Raw genomic sequence first — 26,244 nt, 5'->3', positions numbered from 1 at the left:
GTGTTGAAAACAATAGGTATAATTTATAATTTTCCTATGTTACAGCAAATAATCATAAGTGAATGGGGACCACAGTAATCAGTAATATATGTTCCAAGGAGAATGGAGCCTTCTAAGTTTCGCTCTTGTTTTCTTCTGGAAGTAATATCTTATCCTCCACTCATAATATGTCAGTACAGACTCTGATATTTCCCCTGCATTCGGGGAGAGAGTCTCATTAAATTCATTAAATCACCAAATATTTATCGAATGCCTACAACTGGAAACAATGGTAAATTAGAATTTTGAGGGCCCTGGTTCAATATTTCAGCGTCATCTGATTTAATCATTGGAAAATAAACATCTAGCACCAATAAACATCAGGAGCCATTAGTATGTGAACCAGTAGATTCAGGAAATAGATAGCATGGACTGGCCTTGCTTTTCTCTGGACGTATATACGAAGGGATTTGGGCAAAATATTCGTGAGGGCTGACACCTCTGCAAGCTTAATGATTCAAGTGGAGTAGATAGGACTGAATGCATTGGGTTGTATCATTTCAATGATCTGTATGGAATGTCTCTAGATATTTCTTATGAATTAAAGATCTTGTTGAGGATTTTTTTATCTTTATTGGCAACGCTGCTGCTCACCTGCATGAGGCCTTTGTGTAAACTACAAAACAGTGCCTATCATATGATGGTCCTTCTCGCAGGACTACTTTGTGTAGCCACACTCTGCACCTACAGGATGTGGCAGGCTTTGTCCACTGGATTCCAAGTTTCTGTGCCTTCCCAAACCTGTTGGCATGATAGCGTCCCTCAGGCATGTGGCAAACCTGCTCCCTGGGGTGTTATGGCCCTGAAGTCTTGGGGGAGTGCATTTATCTATGCTTGCTTGATACCAGAGGAGTCTTTGGGGCATCTGGGAGTTCTAGAAAGATAATTGCCCTGGGCGGGGGGGTGTGGGGAGGAGGGGAGTGCAGGGATGGTGGTGATGGTCAGACATACTGGGTTCTCCAACTTTGCTGCCCATTTCTGTGTGACCTTTGTTAGGTCACATTCTCCTCAGTACATAATTTCTTTGTGGGGAAATTGATGGTTAGGGAATTCTGACCGAAGCAATCCATGTCCCTTGGTGCTCCTTTTTAACAGCAGTGGATGGCCTGGAGCTATTTTCCATATTTGCAAATCTTAATGAAGATCAGACAATGGTCCAGATGTTCATATGTGTTATTACTTAATAAAATGTGGTTTGTTGAACAACATTTTGCAAGCCATGAGTCCCGATGAGAGAAATTCTCAAAGGAACATTCAGAGGGTACAGAGGGTACAGAGGGTGACCCATAGATAATATAATCTCCTGTTCAGGTCTTCTTTACATGGACGATGACCTGAAGAACAGGGACGAAAAACACCTTCAAAGTCATAGGAAAAATAACATTTATCAAAAACAAAATCCATTTTATGACCATTTGAACTTAGCATTTTACAATCAAATGATAACTCTACTATTTAAATATGAAAATTTGGTCCAAGATTAGCAGCATCCACATCACCTAGAGCTGGTTAAAAAGGCAAGTTCTTCGGCTCCATCTCAGACCTACTGATTCAGAGACTCTAGGGGTGGGTTTTAGAACCCGAGTTTTCACAAACACTCCAGGGGATTTGATGATCCACTTTGAGAAGGGTGGAAGCTTTTTAACCTCTCAACGTTCATGTCACTTGATTCTCTCATCACCCTATGAATATCCGTTGGACAACTACTTTTACTCTCATTTGGTATATGGTGGACACACAGATAAGTCGAACGTCCCAGTGTCATAGAGTCAGTTTCATATGTTAATTATCTCTTTGCATGTTTGGTATGTGGCATATATACATTGTATCAGTTTGTCCTCCACTAAAGCTGACCTCAATTTTACTACCTATTTTTGGATGAAAGCTCATTACCCATGTTCTTTCAAATTCTCTAAGACAAGTGGTTAGAGGACTCTATCTAATTTTTCATTCATTTGTTTATTTTTTGATATCTTGCTCAAAAGGATGTGAGGAAACTGCTATCTACTTGGGATGTCTAGCATATGTATTTTATAAAGTTTTAAAAGACATAAGTGGTAGAACACAACTTTACTACAATTTTTAAAGAAAAAAATTAAACTCATCCATAATTCTCTCACATATCATTAGTAATTAGTTCATTTAGGCTCATATATCAATAACCACATTTGTACAAATGTGGAATCCTGTTATATATGTCATTTTGTAGTCTTTTTTGCTTCCTTAATATATCTTGAACGTCTCTTTATTTTCATTAATTTTCTTTCATTAATGTAATAGTCAGAAATAGAATATATAACATATATATATGTGTGTATATATTGTGTATATATATATGTGTGTATATATATGTGTGTGTATATATATGTGTGTGTGTATATATATATATATATATATATATATATATATATATATATATATATAGAGAGAGAGAGAGAGAGAGAGAGAGAGAGAATGGAATATCTATCTATCACCAAAATCTAGTGAGCTATTTAAAGAATTAATTCATGCAATTGTAGAGTCTGGCAAATCCAAAATCTTTAGGGTAAGCTGCCAGAATGGAAACCCAGGGATGAGCTGATATTGTAATTCAAGTCTGAAGACAGACTACTGACAGAATTCCCTCTTCCTCAGGGAAGGTCCATCTTTTTCTTAACTCCTGCAACTGATTGGGTGAGGCCCTTCCAGATTATGGAGAGTAATCTGCTTTACTCAAAGTCTACTGGTTTAAATGTTAAACTCATCAAAAATACCTTCACAGCAATACCCAGACTGATTTGAGCAAATATCTGGATACCATGATCTAGCCAAATTGACACATAAAATAAACCATCACAAAAATATTACCTTTAATGGATGTGTACATTTCATCCTATATGTGAACTACATTTTATCCAATCCCCTAAGGTGGAATATTCAGATTGTTCCCATTTTTTTCACCTTACATATGGCACATCTTTGGCTATTTATCTCGTTTTTATCTTCAAGATCAATTCACAAATTGTGGAAAGGAATGCCTATTTCTAACTTTACCAAGATTTGACTTCTTATTGCCAGATTGCCCTTTAGATGTCTTTACCCCTTGAACTACAACTAAAGTCTTTGAAGTGGGGAAAATGTCAGGCATGCCTTGATCTTCCCTCTCTTCCTCAGCCTGTAGGTCACTGGGAACCGGCATGATGCTGAGTTCCTGGGCCACCTCCTCAATTGAAGAAGTGGCAGAGGCTGGTCATGAGGCGCTTCGCTGGCTGCAGCTGTACATCTACAAGGATCGTGAGGTCACCAAGCAGCTAGTGCAACGGGCCGAGCGCATGGGCTACCAGGCCATCTTTGTGACAGTGGACACCCCTTACCTGGGCAACCGCTTCGATGATGTGCGTAACAGGTTCAAGCTGCCAGCCCAACTCAGGTAACCAATGGTATCTGATCCCCTAGGCCCCTGAGATGGTTTTCTAATGCTCTTTGCTCTTGTCATAAGCCAGCTCCAAAAACATGCTCCAGTTTCCAAGAGGGTGCCCCGGGGAATTATTTCTTCACAAAATGTTGGTCCCAAAGTATGGTTGAAAGGGATCTCATCTAGGAATGATAGGGACTGGCTTCTAGAGATAGCATCCTTGCCAAATATACATAATCTCCAACAAGTCACACCCCCCTTATGGAGTATATACCTATTTGAGTATAAAGTGTTATGCATAAAATCTTGCTGTTGAGTCTTATGTAAATTATCTATATGATGTAATCTCTGTGATAATTCCAGGCAGGTTTAGGATATTAATTCTGCACATGGTACCTTTAGTGACCAATGACAAAAAGAAGAGAGAGTGCTCTTCCTGTCAGACCTACCAGTAAACCTGCTCCATGCATCCCAGACACAGGGTTGCCCAAACACCGTGCATGCCATTCTAAGAAAACAAAAACAAAAGGTCCCTGACATATTCTTACTTATTGCCAAATTCATCAGAAAGTGGATGGCTTCAAAGTTCCCTAATATGAGATCTGTATTCACATTATTTCTCTATTTTGATTACCTTATTTTTCAGACTTTCTAAAATAATTAGTTTCCCCCTATTTAGTCTTCTGACAGCAAACATTTCTCATTATTTCCCCTTGGCCATTTGAAAAGGAGTTTGTTTTCTTGTGTTTTTTTTTTTTTGTTTGTTTGTTTTTTTGCCTCCTGTTAATACTACTACTACTAAAACAATAATAAATAATATATTAGGATTTTTTGTTTTTGTTTTTTCAGCTTAATAAACACTTTCTTGTTCTGGGTAACAAAAGGAATTCCCAGTGGTATCTACTTAGATAGGAGAGATGACACAGTTGCTAATTCTGGCTGGTATCTCTTGCTCCTTCAGTGCCACCGTCACTCAGTCAGGAGTGGGAAGATTGATTTGCTTTTTTCCCCTTTTGCGCTGCTCCTGGGCTCCCACCCAGATGATGTGAAAGACCATGAGACAAAGGCTCTTTTCAGCTGTCCATGTGCACAGGAGGGGCCACAGCTTCACAGCTTGTCACATCTCCCATCTGAAGATGAGCAAATAATGAACACATCCAGATGACTGGGAACACAGGAAACACCCCACAGCCCAGTACCCCTAGCCCCCAGAGCGCATGGTGGCCTTGTTTGTCCTCGAGACCTTCAGGGCGGGCCAGCACCTTCTGGTCAGCTCCTCCGTGGCCCACATTCAGCAGTCGAAGGCAGCCCACACTAATGGGAGGCCCAGGCTTCCGTTTGAGGCCACATACAACCGAAAAGCTCATCTGTTACAGCCTGATATGAAATCAGGTTTCTTTCTGAAACTGACCTGACTCATAGAAGGTGAAGCCGGGCTTTTCAGAAGTGAGGTTTGGCAGGCGAGGGAGGCAGGAAATCCAGAGGAGAAAGAGTCTGTAAAGCAGTGGCTCCTTCCAGCCCTTGCCACTTCCTCTGCCTGGGTGGGGGGAGGGTCCCGACTTTTGGCATCTGGGAACGAGCCAGAGTTCAGGAGTTTGGTAGTCTCTGCTTGATCTGTATGCAAAACACATATTTGTGTGTACATTGTGAATGAGATGGAGGTGCCTGAAACTGAGAGGGAGTAAGGAGAATGCCTAACTGCTCTTGGAAGAAGCAAGGAATGAAGACAGTTCACCAGACTGATTTCTGAGGTTTTAAGGCAGGGCTTTTGTCTTTCTCTCTATCCCATGGAAACGATTCATTTCCTCTGGATAAAGATTTGGCTCTTTGGTGTAGTGCCAGAGAAATTGAAAAAGAAGAAAAGTAATTTCCAATCATTGACTAAGGTCGCAGTAAATCATGACACCTATCCTTTCAATGATTTGCCTGGGGACATGTTTCCTTAAGCCCTTAAATGATTTCTTAATCTCAACAACCAGAACAGATCACACAAAATAAGATCAGACCGCCGCTTTCTTCCCAGCCCTCTGACAATAAAAGTGGCCTGTGAAGCTTTACTTGAGGAGGCCCCCCCCATTACTTTTCTGACCTCATCTGCTAGCCCCCTCATTTTTACTCACTCTTCTGAGCCACGTTGGCTTCCCTAATTCTTTTTGCAACCTGCCAAGAGCAGTTACACCTTATAGCCTCAGTACTGACTCACCCCTCTGCCTGTAACATTCTTGCTCAAAATCAATGTTCCACTAACGTCTTCACTTTCTTTACCTCTTGATATCAGGGAATGGGTCTACATATCTGTACATTGGGAAACCAAAATAAAAATAAACAGCAGAGACATAATATGTGTGGGACTCTTGAAGAGGTGGTGGAGAGGGAAATATTTTCAAGAAGGGCTTGATACATGGTCTAATTGCCTCTGAATTCTTGGGTTAGAAAACCATTCACAATATAAACCGTGTCAAACAGAATAATGCCCTCCCAAAGATGCCAATGTCCCAATCCCGGGAACCTGCAAATATTACTTTACATGACAAAAGAGACTTTGCAGGTGTCACTAAGGATGTGAGATGTAAAGATTATCCTGGATTACCCTATAGGCTTAATGTAATTAGTCCTTATAAGAGGGAGGTAGGAGTGTCAGGGCCAGAGAAGGAAATGTGATGATAGAAGCAGAGGTGGGAATCATAGCATCAGAACTCAGGGACTCTAGGTGGTCTATAGAAGCTGGAACAGGCAAGGAAATGGATTCTACCCAAGAGCCTCCAGAACAGCCCTATTCCCACCTTGAGTTTAGTCCAGTGAGAATCATGTTGGATTTCTGACCTCCAGAACTGTAATGAATAGACTTGTGTCATTTTAAAGCCTCTAGGTTTGTGGTTATTTGTTATAGCAGCAACAGGAAGCATATACAACCCTGGCTCTGCCTATTGCCTCTACAAGGCAGTTTCCCAATGAGGCCAAGTCTGATTACCATATTTAAAATTTCAAGTTAAGCCTCTACCAGCTCACTTCCCTCTTATTCTGCTCTACTTTTTTTTTCTTTTTTTTTTTTTATAGTACGTATGTGCTAACATGCTCCATAAATTACTTACTGATTGTATTTATTGTTTATTTTCTGTCTCTCCTTGCTAGAGTGTCAACCCTATGTGGCCAGGGGTTTTTGACTGTTTAATTTACTGGTATATCCTAAGTATTTAAAACACCAGCACCCAGTAGGTGCTCAGTAAGTAATGGTGAATAAATAAATAAATTATACTAGATCATATGAGATTAACCCAATAAAACATGACTAGTAAAAAGTTGAACAAGGGCTTAATCTCACACTTAAAATCCATGCTCTGAACCTTCCTTCTAATTACCTAGCCACACTGAAGAAAAAATTAACAGGGTTATGGTCTCAATATAAGTGTTCTCCTAAGCACAGAATTAAAGGCTGGTGGACCATGTACCAATTGCTGTATGTATGACGAATCTATCTGTATGTCTCTCTCATATTGGTTGTTATCTTTCATTTTGTGTCCCACTATGGAGACACATAGCTTTTTCTTTAATGTTATATAACCAATACTTAAATAATATACATTTCTCAATAATATTTTATTATTATTAGTGTTACTATTGGTGATTTAATAATGTTTAACTTCTTAATGTTTCTTTTAGTAGTTGTTACTATTTTTATGATGTAACTTACTAAAAGCTAAAATAATTTCTATATTAGGTTAAAAAGTATGTTTGAGGAACATTCAAGGCACAATGAGTCCCTTACGAAGAAGAAATTCTATCCCTTCTCTTTGAGTCACTAAATAGATTGGGATTCAGAGAATTAAATCATAAGTAATCATGTTATTATTTTGATGTTGTCCCTTTCCTTCCTTATGAAATGGAATACTTTGGTTATCAGCAGCCGCTTTAAGTGTTTTTTGTGTATATGTCATAATTCAAATAAAAATAGCATTCATGGAGGTTTCCTTCAGAGCCATTGGTAAAACACTCCATCGCGGGTCTCTGTCAAGATATCTGAAAACTTTTTCTTGGCTTCTGGCTTTGAACAACGTTTTAGAGTAACAACAAGGCTTCATTGTGCACTGAAATTTCTGTAAGGCAACATTCATTCAAGTGTTGATCTGTATTTCACCGTCCAAGAATAACAACAGTTATTTATATAATTTTATCCATGTTTCTGTTTTTTCCTATCCATTTCACCCTTTCACCCCGCCCCTGCTGAAACACTGTAGCTTGTTTGGGAGGGGGTGGGGTGCTATGCAGAGTATATACACATACAGCTGTTTTTCTTATCCCCCACCACCCCCCACCTCTGGTCTTGCTATGGGAGAGACAGACCGGACCTTTTTCTTAACAATATTACTTGAAATTTTGGAATTTAATATCATTCCTAAGTAATGGAATAGGTCTCCATAATCAGGGTATGTTTATTGACCAGAAGTTAGCTTAATTCCAGTTAGGATGACAATAGAAGACCCCAGTCTGTGATAAAATGTACAGCCCTAAGTGGTTTGGTGAAAAGATATGCAACTATTTCAGCTGAAATCCCTACCAAAGTTAACCAAATAGATGAGTACCAGTATGACTCTAATGGAATTGGAATTTTCTCTGATCTTTAATGGCCACCCAAGTTCATGAAACTATAGGACTGTTTAATTGTTATAATGAAAACGTTGCCAATGGCTTGAGTACAGTTATGTGATTTGTGAATGTTCATGTCCTATGATAATATATGCCATCTAAGCTACCCAATCAGCTATTTTAGTTGAAAGTACATTAAAATGTAAAACGTATTAAACTTAGTTTTGTTTTAATGGAAGTCTTACGTTCCTTTTCAAAAATAATTTTAAAATAGCATGTCTGCGTACTTCGAGGTTGATATAAAAATTGTTATACATATGGCTCCAACATCCTTTCTATATTTCAGTGGCAGAGCTAGTGGAAAGGAAAAAAGAGCTATGACAAAGCCAGAGATCAATATATAGCTGGGTTTGTTTGTTTGTTTGTTTGGTTGTTTGCCCAAAGAGATGATTAGCTAGCAGGGTAGTTTATAATGTGCAGAAGAGCAATGTGAATCCAGCTCATTGTCATCATTCAAAGATACCTTTCAGAGGAACTGAAGTTCGCAATTGGATTTGAGACTGTAGGCAGCTAAGTCGTATTTATGATGTCATTGTGTATCCAGATGGCCATCCATCCAACTAATGGTCACAGTTGCAGGCGGAAGAGACTTTGTTCCTAGTTTAGGAAATTCCCCAAATCTAGTAAGGATATCAGGACATTAGACCAAGAGAAAAGACTGCAGGTATAGAGTGAGTCAGTAGTAGCATCTTATAAGTGAGTCAGAGAAATTCTGGGCCAAGCTGAGTTAACAAAATTCGACATAGGGGAAGACAGCAACTCCGTGGAGCTGTGTCTCAGTTTGGGTTCCTGTGGGAGCAGACTGGAGCCAGCGACTGAAGTGCTGGCAGTTCCTTCAGAAGATGAAGGGAATACTGGTAGAGGAGTGGGATACTGATGCATAGGAGGGAAGGCAGTGAACAACGGTCATGTTATCAAGACAGTTACAACTGTGGTCAACTGAAGCTTAATCCTGCTGGGAAAGTCTGGGATATCATGTAGAAGATGGCTCAGAGTCAGTCTGCCTAGGATTGAAGGAGCTGGGGTATGTATACATCAAAACACCTGACATTTTAAGTCTGCTGTGTGGGTGGTGACTCAGGCTCCAGGAGCAAGGCAATGCCATGTGTATTAGACGCTCCAGAGAAACAGAACCAATAGGATATATACTAGTGTGTGTATATATAAGAAACATTACTTGAACTGTGTGGTATGTGAATGATATCTTAATAGAGCTATTTTTTAAAAAATCACCAAAAAAAGGAAAAAAAAATCAGCCACAGAAACCTGGGGAGCTGCCTGGGGAGCTGCTTAGGGAGCAAGAGAGAGAGAGATTGATTATGAGAGATTAGCTCACATGATTATGGAGGCTGAGAAGACCTCCTGTCTTCTACAAGATCTACTGTACAAGATCTTCTACTAAGCTCTGCTGTCTACAAGCTGGAGGCCCAGGAAAACCAGTGATGGTGTTCCAGCCCCAACCTGAAGGCCTGAGAACCAGGGGGCCAATAGGATAAGTCCTGACCTGAGTCTGAAGGCTTGACAACCAGTAGTTCCAATGTCCAAGGGCAGGGGATGGTGGATATCCCAACTCGAGCAGAGAGCACAAATTTGTCCTTCCCTCACCTCACCTTCTTGTTCAATTTGGGCTTTCAACAGGTTAGATGATGCCCAACCACATTGGTGAGGGTGATCATCTTTACTTGGTTTACAAATTCAAATGCTAATCTCATCCAAAAATATCCTCACAGAAATACCCAGAAATGTTCACCATCCCTTAGCCCAGTCAGTTAAGTAGATACATAAAATTAACCATTACACCACAGGCAAAGAAATGAAGGTCTTGATAATCAGAAAGCTCATGCCCTGCTGAAGATTGTCTGCAAGACTGGGAAGTTTGAGTCAGCAGATGGAAAGCCTCAAAGAAAACACCTGAATTGGGGAAGGAAAAGCAAGAACTGATAACTCACCTGCTGAGAAACATCCCACTTCTCCCTAAACCCACCATAATAGTAAGGAAAGTGTCTATAATGGCCACAGACAGAAGGGGTTAGAACATGTTATTGCAGTTCCAATCTTCTCTAGAATTTTACAAAGGACGTTGGAAGGTTTCCTGAAGTCAAATGCAATTGCCAGGTTGCAACTGAGATCTGAATAAAGAGAACGTAATTGGAAGTCAATAGACCCAGTTTGGAGATCAAATGCTGCCTTAGCTAGTTTTATACTTGCGGCATCTCATTCTGTACTTCTGTTTTTATTTTCCATGTAAAACAGGAATCACAGAGTATCAATTTTGTTTCCTAAAATTTTTTTAAATTGTGATAATATTGGTATATGAAAGCCCTTTGTAAATTGTAATGTACTACGAAAGAGTTCATCATCACTATTAGTATGCATTGATGGCTGAAAATCGCATCAAATGTGTTGTCTATATCATAAACTGGCTTAAATGGGTAGAGATATTTGAACGTGACCATACATTTTTCCTTGAAACTGATTTATTTATATAAAAATAGCCTAAGATGAAAGCTAAACTTTAAATGACCAGTTAAGTCCACTAGACTGTCACATTTTATCCCAAAACCCTACATCAAACCATGGAAAATATGCATGCAACCAACCTATAGATGGTTGAGGTGTGAGCAGCCAATTGATTTGAAAACGGTAACTTTTTTTCCCCCATTGAATGAGTCATTGTAAAGATATCTCTACCTTTGGGAAGTTTCTCATTTTATATATATATATCTTTATTTCAGAATGAAAAATTTTGAAACCAGTGATTTAGCATTTTCTCCTAAGGAGAATTTTGGAGACAACAGCGGACTTGCTTCATATGTGGCTAAAGCGATAGACCCATCTATCAGCTGGGAGGATATTAAATGGCTGAGAGGGCTGACATCACTACCAATTGTCGCAAAAGGCATTTTGAGAGGTTTGTTTATTTCTCTACTTGAGTTCATACTGATTTTATGATCCTTTGTGGATATGATCATGATGTTTCTAAGGGAAAACAATCAGGAAGAATTGACATGGATGTTGAAAAAGACATTCCATCTCTCAATTCTCTCTTTTGAAGTTAGTGATTGGAAGTTAGTGAAGTTAGTTCCTCATTCTTAGGCAATATACTGAAGGAGAGCAGGACTCTCATGAAGCAAGAACTTACCCTTTTTAAAGCACTGGGATACTGTTGCCTTATTTTGGAGCTGTTACCAAATCATGGCTCTTGGCAAGATCTATTAGGTTGGTGCAAAAGTAATTGCGGTTTTTGCAATTGTTTTTAACCTTTAAAAGTGCAGTTACTTTTGCACCAACCTACTAGAAGGTCCTACTTTGACTGAAAGCTGCAACAGTTGCTCTCAGGCCAATGAGAAGCCCCAAGGATGATATTATGACAGCCCAGACCTGTTTTAAGAGCCTTTTCTATTTTTCTCCTGTTTCCTCCAAGTACTTATGACTAGGACTGATTTTTGAGTGTGGTGATCTCACATCACCTCCCTTTAAAGAATGGTTGACTAGGACATTAAAATCCTCAGTTATCCAGCCATGGATATTAAGGAACTACTTCCCCACTATTCAATCCCACAGGGATGTACCAGTGACTGTAATCATTTGGAGTATAAATGTGTTCACCCATAAAAATGTTTTCTTGCCTTTGAAAACCTTTTTTTTAATCAGTATGAGTAAATAGATAACTGCCAAATACATATTATTTTAAATGGAAAAAATTATGTAAATGGCTCAGAGGTGAGAAATTCTATTAACTTATCTCAGGGTTTAACAACAACTTAGAATCAAAACTTTTTATAGGTTTTACTTGAATACGTGTGAGTCCCATGGCCCCTATTTGTAAAGCTCTAGGTCTACCACTGACTATATCTATTTAATCTTATGTATGCAGAATGAAGCTAATAAAAGTAAAAGAATGGGTCCAGTGAAGCTTTCAAGTAGTGGAAATATATTTAAATCTGTCTTAATCTGTGCTTCTAAAAAAATATTGTTATACTCTTTCCAGTTGATCATTGTCCTAGTCCAAAACTTCTGAAACATTAAATTTCAGTGAGTAGAGCCTGATGTTACAAACACTTTTAAACAACAGTTTCACTTCCCTTACATCCATATTGTCATCCGTGATTATTAGTGCTCCTTCCTGCAGCTGCCTTCAACTCTAAGTTCTAACATTAGCTTGACGGTTCTGCCCCCCTCATTCACTTGTCAAATCACTTATTCATTCACTCAGTCATTCCTTACATAAACATGTATCATGCTTACTGTGTGCTAAATTTAAAAAAAATAATAATTATTATTATTTGAGGTCCCTAGCCAAAAAGGGACAGATATATATAAACAAGAATTTGGGTGCAATAAGATGTTACAAGTGCTGAGATCAAAATGTATGTGGTATAAGGGTGTTTAAAATAGGGTGTGGGCAATCCTAAGAGTAGGTTAGGGAAGGTTTCATTTCCGAATGAAAGATGATGCTTGAGTTTTGCTATGATATCAGGTCAAATGACTCTCAGACTGAAATACTGGTAAAATAAGGCAGTTATAAGTAACAATTTATGAAACATATAAGCCATATTAGAGAAGGTAGACTGTAAGATGTTTGAGGATTACTAAGAATCTTTATCAGGGAGCAAGGGACACCATCAGATTAGCATTTTAGAAAAGTCACACTTTGTATAATGGAACTAATGGATGGAAGTGGCAAAACTAGGGGCAGATAGCACATTTAAGAAACTGTCGGTGCTCAGTCAAGAGATAATTGTGCCTGACTTGAAGGAACTGAGAGAATGCAATTGAATTAGAAAATTAATGCATTTTCAAGCATTTAATTCACTCACATCACAGTGGTAGCCCAGGGCAACTGGCTTGAAAACACCAAGGAAGAATAAAATTTTAGTATGGTTCCATATTTGTCTACGTTTAATAGGGAACAAATATAAGAAAGAGATTATGTAATTTTTTTAACTAACTTTTCAAATTAAGATTCCAAATATATATCATTTTCTACAAGTTGGTCCTCTAGAATATGATGGAAATCTATTGAATTAGGCTTTACTAACACGTGTTTTGTTAAAAATATTTTGGCTTCTAGAACTTCATTCTGTAGTCATCTTGATCAGGACCACGACCTTCTCATCCATCTGGATCGTGTGACTTGTTTACATATTTTCATAATGTTTTGCACACAGTAAATAGCCCAGAGGTTTACTAAGCAAAATCCTCAGCGAAAATTAGATGAGTCTATAAATTAGAGAGAGCTCAAAAGCAAAAGAAAGAGTGATGGGACATTTGGCATTTGAAAGGAAATAACTTCTTTATACAAGTACAGTTTAGAATGTCTAGTTTTCCTGTAACTATTTATTTCATTTATTTAACAAACAAGAATCACCTCTATGACAACAACTGCATGGGGTAGCTCGTATCCTCAATCTGGACGGGGGTGGGGAGCAGTTCAAGGATGGCGAGGTCAGTTCTGGGGTAATTAGTGCTCACTATTTCACAGATCTTCACGGAGAAGTTAAGTCGCATGGATTGACTGAGAGTCGCCTATCTTCTTTCATTTTTCTTTAACCAGAAAGATGCAGATTATGTTTGTAGGCACGTGGAATCATGGGCAACTGGAAAAATATCTATTACCACCATTTTAAGAATTGCATTTTAATGAATGCAAATTGGAGTACAAGATGTAATCTCTTCCTGTGGTTAAACTCTGCCCTTGGAAAACTTCAACACGAAACTCCAAACATGTATTTGAGACAGGATTTGGTCTTTGCTAGAACTCACGCTAACAAACAAATGGCTTTATGAGCAAAGGCATAATGCTTCTTAGAGTTGTTGTTATTTTTTTTAATTAAAATATTTAACTAGGTTGTCTCACTTCTCTAGTGGCTTTCTGTTTCTCAGAAACTGTTTCCTAACTAGCTCATTTTCTGTACAATTTTTTTTTCAAGACGCTCTCAGAGAATATTCACTCAGTGTTCCTGGATTGTGTTCAAAATTGCTACCATGTATCTAGGATTGAGTTACTAAATTCCTGTAAGATATAACAGAGTCCTGGTCAAAAGCCCTGAGGCCGTCAGGGTAAATCTTGAGTATTTACAGTTCACTTTGGTATTTTAGATTAAATATGGAAATAATGTATTAATAAAATAGCAAACACTACTATTCCCTATTGACTATTATATTTGTCAATCAATTAATGTAGTGACTGGCAATTAACAAATGTGGAATGCCATATTCATAAACTCTAAACATTAATGAAAATATCAAAGGTTCGTGAACATTTTCCTAAATCAGAGCAGTTTGACCCTCTCAGTAAGGCAGCATGCTTTTCTCTCTGTGTTAAAATAAAATGTAAAACTTGGATTAAAACAGCCAAAAAAAGGTCTCATAGAAACACTAGATTTTATATTTAATATGAAATAAATATAGAATATCACTCATTTATTGAGTATATAATAAAATGCCTAACCAACTCAGGCTTACAGATGAATAAATAACATACAAAGAAGTTAGTTGGTAAACACTGATATATATATATATATCTCAGAACACGTTTCATACTATCTCATTGCATTTTAGAGTCTCTCATAGCATTTCTTAAAGGTGGATTCTAACAACAACCACATGATGACATGATGTCTTAGCGTAGCCACCATAACAAAATATCATAGACTGGGTAGCTTAACAAAAATTTATTTTCTCACAATTCTGATGGCTGGAAGTCTGAGATTAGGGTTCCACCATGGTCATTTTCTGGGTGCAGGCTCTTCCTTTGGGTTGCAGAGGCCACCTTTTAACTGTGTTCTCATATGGCCTCTTCTTTGTAGGAGCTGAGAGAGAGAGAGAGAGAGAGAGAGAGAGAGAGAGAGAGAGAGAGAGTTAGTTCTCTGCTCTCTTCTTATAGGGGCACTAATATCATCATGAGAACCCCAACTCATGACCTCATCTAACCATAATTATTCCCCAACGACCCCATCTTCAAATACTGTCACATTGGAGGTTATGGATTTTGGGGTCACACAGACAGTCAGTCCATAAAACATGGATTTAACATTTTCATATGCCTATAATTTTAGAAGAAAAATAATACCAGCACTGTTTTAAAAAATTAGAATATTTGGAAAGTGGTGTTCCATGAAACACAGTTTGGAAATGGTGTTTTAGCATAAAATTTGAAACCCATCAGAGTTACAGATTCTTCTATGAATCTTATTATTCTTAGTCCGGCCTGCCCTTCACCTCCATTGTTGAATTTATAAATATATACAATATTCTGTACCCATCTGCTTAAGTTTCCAAAATCTGATTTTCATTACAACCTTAGACCAGTTACTTTGAGTGTTAAATTTGAGAACTAGTATTACTTTCATTCCGTTAACAAATCATTTGTTACTGGGAGCATGCTGAAAATAATAGTTTAAAATATAAAACATAAAAAAATGTTGGAACTTGATTTAAGAGAACAATCTATTTTAAAACTATAGTTTCAGAAATCAATATACTTGGAAGCATGACTAGAGATGTACCATAATTTTAATATTACCTTTTGACAGATTTCAATGGTCAAAATACATTTAATTATAGAACAATATAACGTAAAACAATTACTGAAGTTATAAATTTGTATTTAAAAATATTTTTGAATTAGACTTGTTCATTACCTGTTACACCTAAAGCACTTGCCACATACATTCTTTTATGCTATCGAAATTGTAGAGGAGTAAGTCTGCTTAATGCTAAATGGCATGATCTTATTAACAGCAATAAAAAATACTTAGCAAAGGCACTTCTTTATGAGGATAAATAAATTTTAACGGGATGTCAATTTGGTATCTATGGGTAATTTTATTTTATAATTAAATTGTAAGTGCTAACTTTTTTGGGCCAAGGAACTTATCACGACTACTCTAGATTTAATGCTTGGGTATATTTCTGTCCTAAAGGTTCCCCGCAAATCATACGTGTGTATATGTGTGAGGTCAGGCTCCCTTTGACAGGGGAGCTTCAACCTCTAAACCCAAGCCATCTATTAAGTTGCTTTTTCCATACTATGGTTAATGGTTGTCCTGCTTTTTCTAGGAGATGATGCAATGGAGGCAGTTAAACATGGTTTGGATGGGATCTTGGTGTCAAATCATGGGGCTCGACAACTTGATGGGGTGCCAGCCACTGTGAGTTGCGGCATATGACGGGATTTCTCTTTGGAGTTCTCATTTTCATCACAGTTTTGATTATCTCTGTGTCTGCCTCTTCTCTGTGAATATTTTTGTGTGAATGCTCCAGGTGAAATATATATGATTATGTACATGAGATCTTGAATTTTAAGTTTAGTGGCACATAACTACTTAAATTAGATCGTTCATTAGTCCAATACATTTATTTGTAAATTTATAAAAGCCCTTGTTAAATAACAAGTCATTTGCGGGTAGGGATTATTTTTGTATTCATAGGTATACTGATAGGTACAATATGAAGTGATTATGCCATAAAAGTCCAAAAAAAGAGAACTCCTAACAGATAGTTGTAATTAAAAACTAATGTAAAAACTCGGTGGAGTTTGAGATCATTGATACAATTGTGACAAGAATTCAGGAGGAGGGAAAGACTGGAATATCCTGTGGACATGGGTTTGAAGAGCTGCCGAGAGAGGGTGGGTGGGTTGGAAAAGAGATGGAAATCCTATGGCCCATGTGCGGGGAGATCAGTTGCAAGCAGGCTTAAGTACTTAAGCTATGAACTCCTCTGGCTGCACATGAGAACTTTAAAGTTCACTTGGGGAACTTTAAAGAATCCTGATGCCCAGGCTGCACCCCAGATCAATTCATCAGAATCTCTGGGGGCATAAACGTCAGTATTTTTTAAAGCTACCCAGGAGATTCCCAATGTGCATCTATGGCTTTTATACACTATAAACATTATGCTAGGCAAACCAGAGTCCAAAATCTAGATATAAAAGTAAACTAAACTGTCTGGAAAGGTTTGGGACTGAGTTAAAACTGTGACGGAAAATAGCCCCAAGAGGGCCAAGAGCCAAGGAGACCAACAGAGGCACTGGGGCAGATTTTAAGAGCAAGGATTAGGGGCCCAGAAATGGATCAAAAGTCATGGAGACAGACACATACATGTATCCTGGGGTGGATTTCATGGATGCATGATCCTGAGTGGGGTCCAGGAGCTGTAGGTGGAGTGGGGTATTAAAAAGTAGTTCCCTGCCATGCTGCCCACTTGTGGGGACTTGGCCAAGATGCTTTTAGATGAGGCAATGGTTTTGCAGTTGCCTTTCACCTCTGCTCTGTCCCCATAGGACCCCTGTTTTTAGAGGTGTGAGCCTCAATATGGACTGAGAAAGGATGGGACTTGTTTGGGAAATTCCAAGTAATCCATTTTGTTTGCAGTACTTGGTGGGGGTGGGAGAGTCCTAGGAAATATGCCTACCTGGACAGGAAAGGGAGGAGGTTCTTGCATATGATGAGTCATTGGATATGTAATAGAAGAGTTTGATTGAGCAGCAAAGAGTCTTATAAATTGGATTTTGGTTTGACAGGAGGCAGGAAGATCAATTAGGTGGCCTAGATTTTTATGATAGCCGAGGAAAGAGAGAAGGACCTGAACTGAGACAGGGCAAAGGGAATCAGTTTCCATTCCAAATCTTATTTTTCTCACCTGTTAAAGTTTAAACATCATTAGATGATCTCTTTGGAGCCTTATACTTAAATATCCTATAATCCAGTTTATTATAGGCAAAGTAAGCTAGCATCATGTAACAACACTTAAAAATATTATATTCAAATAATGTGGACGGACTTTCTAGACCACTCTCTCTCAAATGGATCATCATGTGCCTTTTTCCCCTTTTTATCAGAATCATAATTATTAGATGGATGCCTTTAATTTGGGTGAACAGTTGAATTTATTCAAACAACTCTACGTAGAATAGAACAAATAATTTAGTCAAGTAGTAATGGATTGTTGTTTCATTGAGCTAGCAGGTTGATCTAACTAAATCCATAGACCAGCTGTGTAGGTCTTCGGGCAGACTCAATGACTACAAGGGAATATTGGGTGTACATATCTGTACTCATAGTTTTTCCTAAAGCACTAATGGTAGGAATGAACCAAGTCTTTGCATAGGGAAGGATTATACTGTCAAGAATTGAAATCATAAAACTGGAAGCTTTCAGCCCTTTCCAATTCAGTTAAACTTATAGAGACCTATCTTCTTAGGTGATATTAAATGTTGCCGGCAGATAAATAAAGAGTTGGAGAGTGAAGACCTCCTCTGGGCAGGGAGAAGTTGGTCGGTCACAGCTCAAGGCTTTTTTGCGGATTTATGCCTCTCTAGTGTATGAAGACATAGATTTTGTGTGCGGGCCAAATTAGGTTTGTTTTCTAAAAATAATATCTAAATCTACTGAAATCAAATCTAACTAGATTTTAAGAGAAAAATATCTAAATGATGTGGTTTATTTTCCTCTGGCTGAGGAGATACGGAAATTTATATAAAAGGCTTTTTGACCTGTGGTCTCTGGACTGTTTTAAAAAAAACTATGACCCTCCCCCTTTGCATACTGTATGCAAGAGAGGAGATGGTTGCTTGAGTTTAGCCTCATACTTTAGAGCAAATTTAAGGACCATGATGGTGAGAGAAAAGTGAGAAAGGATTCGGCTGATGAAGAAAATGTTTTATTCCTTACTATGTGGGGTTTCAGGTGAGTGGCAAAGTGCTTGAAGGAGGCTGTGGTATAAAACTTTTCAGTAGATGCACAGAAAGACTTGTTGTCCTACAGATTCTGTGACATCACAAGTCAGAATCAAAGAGGCAGAGTGATGTCATAGGAAGAGCACCGAAATGGGAGTCTAGGATCTTAGGTTCAAGTTCTTGTCTTGCCTCTTCTAAGGTGTGAGAGCTAGGTGAGCAAGTTGCTTAAATTTTCCACCTGAGCTTCTTCATAGTATTGTGTTGATTGAAAGAAAAAAGCGACTGGACTATGTACTTTGTACATTCCTATAAATCACAGAGTTCCCTTGGATGGGGAAATACTTAGCACTAGGACTCCTAGAATAGAAGTTTAACTTTAGTTTGTCTTAACACCAGCCTACTGAGAACTACGGCCAGACCTCTGCTATACCCAAAAGGAATTAAAAATTTAAGTTCACATCAAGCTCCTTACTCTCAAGGATAATAATGTGTCCAAGATTGGTCTTGAAGTAATTAGAGAAAAATATGATAGAATCAAATAGACTTCCAAAACCCATATTGCAGCATCTCAAACTGGGGTGTAAAGACAAATTCTCTGGAGTTTGAACCATAGCAGCGTTTTATTTTTCATTTTTGTTTTCATGCTAATGGGACCCAAACTGATTTAAGCTTAAAAATATGCCATTCTTTTCCAGTGAAAATTGTCAACTGTAGAACAGTTTCATAAAATAAGTATTTGGGTTTCCAAAATTGAATCTTCTAGGAGATCTAAGAGATTTTACTTTTCCTTTTAAACAGGATCCATGCAATTCTACCTTTGAGAAACACTTGATGTATCAGTTAGCTTTTACTGTGTAACAAACCACTCTGAAACTTACTGGCTAAATTCAATAGCCATTTACTTGTGGCACAATTTTGTAAGTTGGCAATTTGGGCTGAGATTAGCTGGGCTGTTTTCCCGGTCTTGGCTGGGCTTACTCCTGTGTACCTATGGTCAGCTTCTGGGTCTATTAGGACAGGCTAGTGTAGGATGACCTCAGCAGGGACAGCTCTGCATGGTCTCACTTCTAGCACTTAGTGGGCTGGTTCTCATAGGGTGGGAGAGTTCCTCCACAGTAAGTGCAAGCATGCAAGGCCTCTTGTGATCTCGGATTAGAACAGACAAGTCGTCATTTCTGTCATATTCTGTTGGGCACAATGGCTAGTTCAGATATAAGGGGTGAGGAAATTGACCCATTTCTGCCCTATGGTGGGAGGAGACGAAATGTTACATTGCAAGGAAATGAAGATAGGAAGGGAAATAACTGTAGCCAGTTTTGCAGTTGCAAACAATCAGCCAAGCCTCCGTGGGCCAGTGATTGTCTAAGCTTGCTTAGCAGGACCCCCTCTACCCCAGGGCTGCCTGGCGAAGTGTGATACCGTGTTTCCCTGAAAATAAGACCTAACAGGCAAATAAGCCCTAGCATGATTTTTCAGGATGACATCCCCTGAACATAAGCCCTCATGCATCTTTTGCAGCAAAAATTAATATAAGACCCAGTCTTATTTTCGGGGAAACATGGTAGGTGGAGATGGATGGAGTAGGGTAGAGTCAGAGAAGGATTTATGGGCTGTGGCCTAGACTCGGTCTCCATGACCTTTAACTAAAGAAGCTCTGGCTTTATCTGCTTTGATTTATGTTCAACTGCTTTGGTGTGAAACCTTCAAAGGGTTCCATGACTAAAATGTCAGAAATCAGTAGTATTAACAATGAATGCTATAGGAAGATAGAAAGCTAAGAGTTCCTCGTGAGTGGACGTTTGGAGGAACAGGGAGCATCCTGGAAGAGTATGACTTGAGCAGGAGTCTCTGTGAGTCAGATCCATGTAGGATTCTTCCCTGCATCTCTGTGCTGTTTCTTTCTGGATGCCTTAAACTGCCTGGCATATGTGTTGAATATACCAGGTCCTCGGTGAAGTGTTGGATAAGTCAGTGAATGGAGGGATAACTAAGCAATTGTATATTGGGATCTTACCATAGTTTCCTATAGATTAACCCCACTGGAGCTATGCCCACAATTAGTTGTCTAAGGAACCACTAAGGAAAAGGGAGCTGCAATGAATGGTCTCTCAGATGTGTAGCAAGCTGAAAAGAAGGAAACATAACAGTCATAAAATAGTGGATTTGTCTACTATATTTACTTATTTATTTAATCTCCTCTGATCAGAATTATTCTCTGAAATACACACCCAGTAAAAACTGCAGTAAAGGAAAGAAAGAGGGAGAAGGAGAGGATTGCTCTGCAGCAGACAGAGCATCCTTGTCCACAGACACATGAAACGCCAATCTGGGTTCCGTTTTATAACCCAGGATTCACATTTTCAGTATCCTTATTAGCTTCCTTTTAGGTCGGGTTGGGCATTGGAAATAACTAAAGAGACTTGCTAAGTTTGAAAATGTGTATTGAACCCAAGCTAGCTAATATTTTTCTTTGGTTCTGGTTTCAAATGGGGAAATATGCTTAATTATAGCTTGCATCATCGCTTGAAAATTGTAGCATTTATATGTTGATGTAACTTGCCTGACTGTAAAAGGAGGACTATGTATAAGTAAGGGGGCATATGTAAATGGATCCAAAGCATGTTTGGCAAGGCAGAAAAGCCAAAAGGAAAAGGGGAAAATCACATTGCTTGCCAAACATTTAGAGGCCGCACGCCAAATGTTGCCTTCACTTCCTCCAAATCTGTTGCTGGGTTTGGTCTTCAGCCTTTTACATAAAACTCTCTTTAAGTTTAGCCTCTAAAACTTTAGGGGAGAAGTGGGAAAGACTTTGAGTGATTTCAGTACAATTATTTCCAAGAAAACTGCCCTTGAATGTATGGTAGCTTTTCCAGCGTGCATTTTAAATGGGGATTGGACTTAATTTTATATTGAAATATTTTGGTATGAACGTGGGTCATTTCTACAGATTTTGACCTACAGGTCACCTTGGGAATTCTTTCCATTCTCGAATGCAAAAATTTACATCAAAGTAGCCGACTGCATCAGCTATTAGCTATTAACTATATTGACTATTAGCCAACTATATTCGCTATTGCCACATGATGCTATAAAACAAGATTCCAAGCTCAGTGATTTAAATCAACAGTAATTTATTCCCATGAAACTTTGTGTGAACTGGGGGTATGCTGATACAGACTTGGTACTGGTTAGATGGCTGTGCTCCCAGTTTCAGGTCCAGCTGGGCTTGGCTGGGCTACCTCTGTAGCCTGAATATTTATCTTGGGGCTCAGCTAAAGGGGAAGCATTGCCGAGGGGAATCTCCTCTTATGGCAAATGGCACAGGTACAAGAGAAAGTTGAGACTCATGAGGTTGCTTAAGGCCTATGCCCAGAAATGACATTCTGCCCCCTCTGTTCATATGCTATTGGCCAAAGTAGGTTGCAAGGCCAAGGCCAATGTCAGAGAGTGGGCAAGTGCACTCTGTTTTTGTTTTTGGTTTTTTTTTTTTTCCTTTTTAGCGGGAAATACTGAGAAGTTGCCTTGGAAAGGAAATGGGTTCAGAGTGGTGTGAAGGATCAGGAATAATAACACAATCCACCAGACGAAACTCCAAGAGGATTGTGTGTTCTCTAGTGGTGCTATAAGCCCATCATCAAATGTCAGTCAAGACGAGGAACTTCAAGATGCATGTGGTCATATTCCTTTCAAAACAAGAAAAATATTTTCATGGCGAGTTCTCTAATGTATTGGCTGAATGCAAAGTATGTTGGACAGGGAAATCAGAGACCAAGTTTTTCATTATTAGCCGTGTTTGCATTTTTATACATCACTGCTTATACTACCATCTGAGTACGAACTTGAACAACTGATTTTCAATGAGTAAATAATATTCAGAATAACTTACACGAGCAAGATATTTCATTTATTTTTATGCATTTATAAAGAATAACTATAAAAAAGTTAAGCATTTTTAAATTGTGTTTATATTTTTAAAAATGATGGTTTTTGAATTGGAGTATCAGGAACAGAAAAATAGTCTTGGACTTTGAAAGAAAAATAAGCCACTCAGTTCCAAATGCAGTGGATTTTTCAGTTACGAGTGTTTGCCCCTGTTTTATTTCAGGAGGGAATCATTTTACTGTTGATTCCACACCTATTTGGTTTCTTTTACTCTGAGCCCCAGGCATAGGGTCATCGGCCTGTGGAGGTTGAGTTAGGTAGCGGTTCATCATGATCATGTCACATTATTGACCTCTTCTCTCCGCAGATTGATGCTCTGCCAGAAATTGTGGAGGCTGTGGAAGGAAGGGTGGAAGTCTTCCTGGATGGGGGCGTTCGGAAAGGCACTGATGTTCTGAAAGCTCTGGCCCTGGGAGCCAAGGCTGTGTTTGTGGGGAGACCGATCATTTGGGGCTTAGCTTCCCAGGTAATTGGAGGACGAAGGACATACATATATAGGATGATGATTCGACAGTGAAATAAATACATGAAACAAGTCAGACTGACTTACCCAAAAGATCTGTGTCTTTTCCTTACTTAGGGAGAGAAAGGTGTCCAAGATGTCCTGGAGATACTAAAGGAAGAATTCCGTTTGGCCATGGCTTTGAGTGGTAAGACTTGTCATTCCAATTGATGACTTCCTTTTCTTCTAGAGGTCTTGAAGCCAGGATCCTTGACAAGAAGAAGGGAATTTGAAGGGGAAGAGGATGGAATCATTTGGGGGTAGAATTAAATTTGAAGTTGGCTCAATCTTTACAGCTCTAGCACAGAGAGACTGAATTGAGTGACTCTGCAATGTGCACAATCTGTCACACCCTCTGTCTTTGGCGGTCCTATCAGGATAGTTAGGTAAATATGAGTACCTTCAGGGTGAATGCTACATCATCCTCTTCCTCATCTTATAACATGAACAACAAACCTAACTAGCTAGTCAACACCTCCACTTGGATGTCTAAGTGACATCTCAGACTACCTGTTAAACAAAACTGCTACCTTTTCCTGTTAAACCTGCTCCACCTGTGGACTCTTCAGTTCATGTTAATACCATTGTTTCAGTTGCTCAGATCAAAAATCTCAGTCATTATTGACTCCTCCTTTTCCTCACACCCGCGCATCCACAGAGGCTCTATCTGCAAAATGGAATCAGAATCTGACCTCACCCACCACCTCTGCTGCCAGCACTCTGGCCAGAGCCGTCATCAGCTCTCATCATCCTGGATATTGCGACAGTCTCTCTGTGTATCCTTCTCATCATCTATTTTCCCTTGGGTATTGCAGGTCTGTCTCTGTCTGTCCTTGCCTGCCTCCCCCTCCAGCCTCTTCTGATCATGGCGGTTAGCATGAACTTCATAAACATTATTTCAGATCATGGCACTCTTCTGGCCAGAATTCTCCAATGGCTCTGGGTTTACTCAGAGTAAATGCCAAAGTGCTTATAATGGTGTGCAAGGCCATACGGGGTTTGACCTCTGTCACCTCTCTGACCTCAGCTTCTACTACTGTCACCCTTGCTTATTTTGCTCAGGCCTCCTTTATCTCCCTGCTGTTCCTTGACTATGCCAGACATGTTTCAGGCGCAGGGCTTTTGCACTGGCTGTTCCCTCTGCCTGGATGCTCTTCCCCCAAATATCTACATGGCTAACTTGCTCACGTCCTTCAAGTCACACTTACACTGTATTTTCTCAAAGGATTCCATCCTGACCGCTCTATTTAAAAATGTCATTTTGTTCTCCATTCACCCAATCACCTTTCAGTTTCCTTTGCCTGTTATTATTTCATTCTTTTCCACCTTTAGCACCTATCATTTCCTATAGATCATCTATCGTATAATTTAATTTTTAAATTAACATGCATTATATATTATTTCTTTCCTCTCCAGAATGTAAGAAGCATGAGGCAGGTCTCTTTGTTTTGTCTTCACTGCAGTGTTCCCAGTGTCTAGAGGAGTGCCTGGCACATAAACAATAATTTCTGAATGAATGAATAAATAAATAAGTACCGTTATTATTAGTAACTGCTTTAAATGTGACTCAGATGGACCTCCAGATGCAAAGAATGACCTTGAGTTAATTATCAACTCCTTCACTTTTGAACGTAATGAGGGTCTCCTTTTCTGTGATCCATGTCACCCAGATTGTCCCCATAAATAGAAAACCCAGGGGGTTTGTCCCTATAGATAGAAACCCCAGGATCAATGTGTACTCACTACTGTGCTAAGCCTGTGTAGACACAGCCTCCGTGAGAAGAATGCCATTGTGTGAATCCTCACTACACGTTTTCATTTGCTACAGACATATCCTAAAAGAGAGCTTTCAGCCACTGACTCTCTATTAAATGTGGCAGAAAGAATATACTCTTTGTGTTAATAAAAATATGTGCCAGTCATTTTGTGTTAAGGACTGTTTAGGTAATAAAAATGGTCTCATGCCACATAAGATTTGGCAAGGCTACCTTGAATCATAAACCTTACATTTGTCAAGTTTTACATTCCTTGGGAAAACGATTACCTGCCTGATTATTATTGCATTCATTTCATATTAAATGTATGCATTATTTTTTTCAGGGTGCCAGAATGTGAAAGTCATCGACAAGACATTGGTGAGGAAAAATCCTTTGGCCCTTTCCAGGATCTGACAGTGCACAATATTTTCCCATCTGTATTATTTTTTTTTCAGCATGTATTACTTGACAAAGAGACACTGTGCAGAGGGTGACCACAGTCTGTAATTCCCCACTTCAATACAAAGGGTGTCGTTCTTCTCCAACAAAATAGCAATCCCTTTTAGTTCATTGCTTTTGACTTTTCAATGGGTGTCCTAGGAACCTTTTAGAAAGAAATGGACTTGCATCCTGGAAATATATTAACTGTTAAAAAGAAAACATTGAAAATGTGTTTAGACAACGTCATCCCCTGGCAAGCTAAAGTGCTGAAAAACAAAAGATATCCTTTGGTAAAATTGAAGGTAGCTAACGCTGAGGTGAAAAGATAATGATCTCACTGTTTATTAACCTGCATTGTGTTTAGATATCCTTAAAACAGTGTTCTTAAGTTGCAAGCTTGGGTTCAGAAGGTTGGATGTGCCCGGAGAAACAGGCGACTTGGATTCAGAGTACTGAGGAGGTAGCACTTGATAGAATTGGAATCAATTGGTGGTAATTTGTGATTTTCTAGCTACTTTTAAAAACCCTGAGCTGTGCTACTTCTTTGAATGTAAATTTCCATTCACATCTTTAGCATCTGGATATATCTGAATATTTCATGATATATATTGCTTTTTAATCAGAAATAAATAAAGCATTTAAAAAAAAAGAATCTATCTGGTCCATTTGTAACAATATGGTTTTCAACCATTTTCATCTCGGAACGCTAATTACCTCCCTGTTCGCCTTATGCATACGGCATTAATTTTCATACCTCCTCGTTCCTCTCCTTTATTCTTTTGCTTCTTTCCATTCGCGGTCACATGTAGTGCTAGCTACATTATTGGTGAGGATCATGCCA

General features: G+C 38.8%; 1 protein-coding gene across 1 annotated transcript in view; it reads left to right on the top strand.

The window, feature by feature from the left end:
* HAO1 (hydroxyacid oxidase 1) overlaps positions 1–26,037 on the top strand; it is a 48,605-nt gene extending 22,568 nt beyond the window's left edge. The window contains exons 3-8 of the mRNA XM_033094274.1: positions 3,193–3,448; positions 10,813–10,988; positions 16,142–16,233; positions 23,011–23,169; positions 23,284–23,353; positions 25,306–26,037. Of these exons, the coding sequence (XP_032950165.1) occupies positions 3,193–3,448; positions 10,813–10,988; positions 16,142–16,233; positions 23,011–23,169; positions 23,284–23,353; positions 25,306–25,376 (824 nt within the window). The 3' untranslated portion in view covers positions 25,377–26,037. The remainder of the gene's footprint in view (positions 1–3,192; positions 3,449–10,812; positions 10,989–16,141; positions 16,234–23,010; positions 23,170–23,283; positions 23,354–25,305) is intronic.
* The last annotated feature ends 207 nt before the right edge of the window (positions 26,038–26,244 follow it).

Source organism: Rhinolophus ferrumequinum, chromosome 23 (genome assembly GCF_004115265.2).
Source record: "Rhinolophus ferrumequinum isolate MPI-CBG mRhiFer1 chromosome 23, mRhiFer1_v1.p, whole genome shotgun sequence".
Classification (NCBI taxonomy): Eukaryota; Metazoa; Chordata; class Mammalia; order Chiroptera; family Rhinolophidae; genus Rhinolophus; species Rhinolophus ferrumequinum.
The sequence above is the reverse complement of the archived record's forward strand: the minus strand, read 5'-3'. Positions and strand labels throughout refer to the sequence as shown.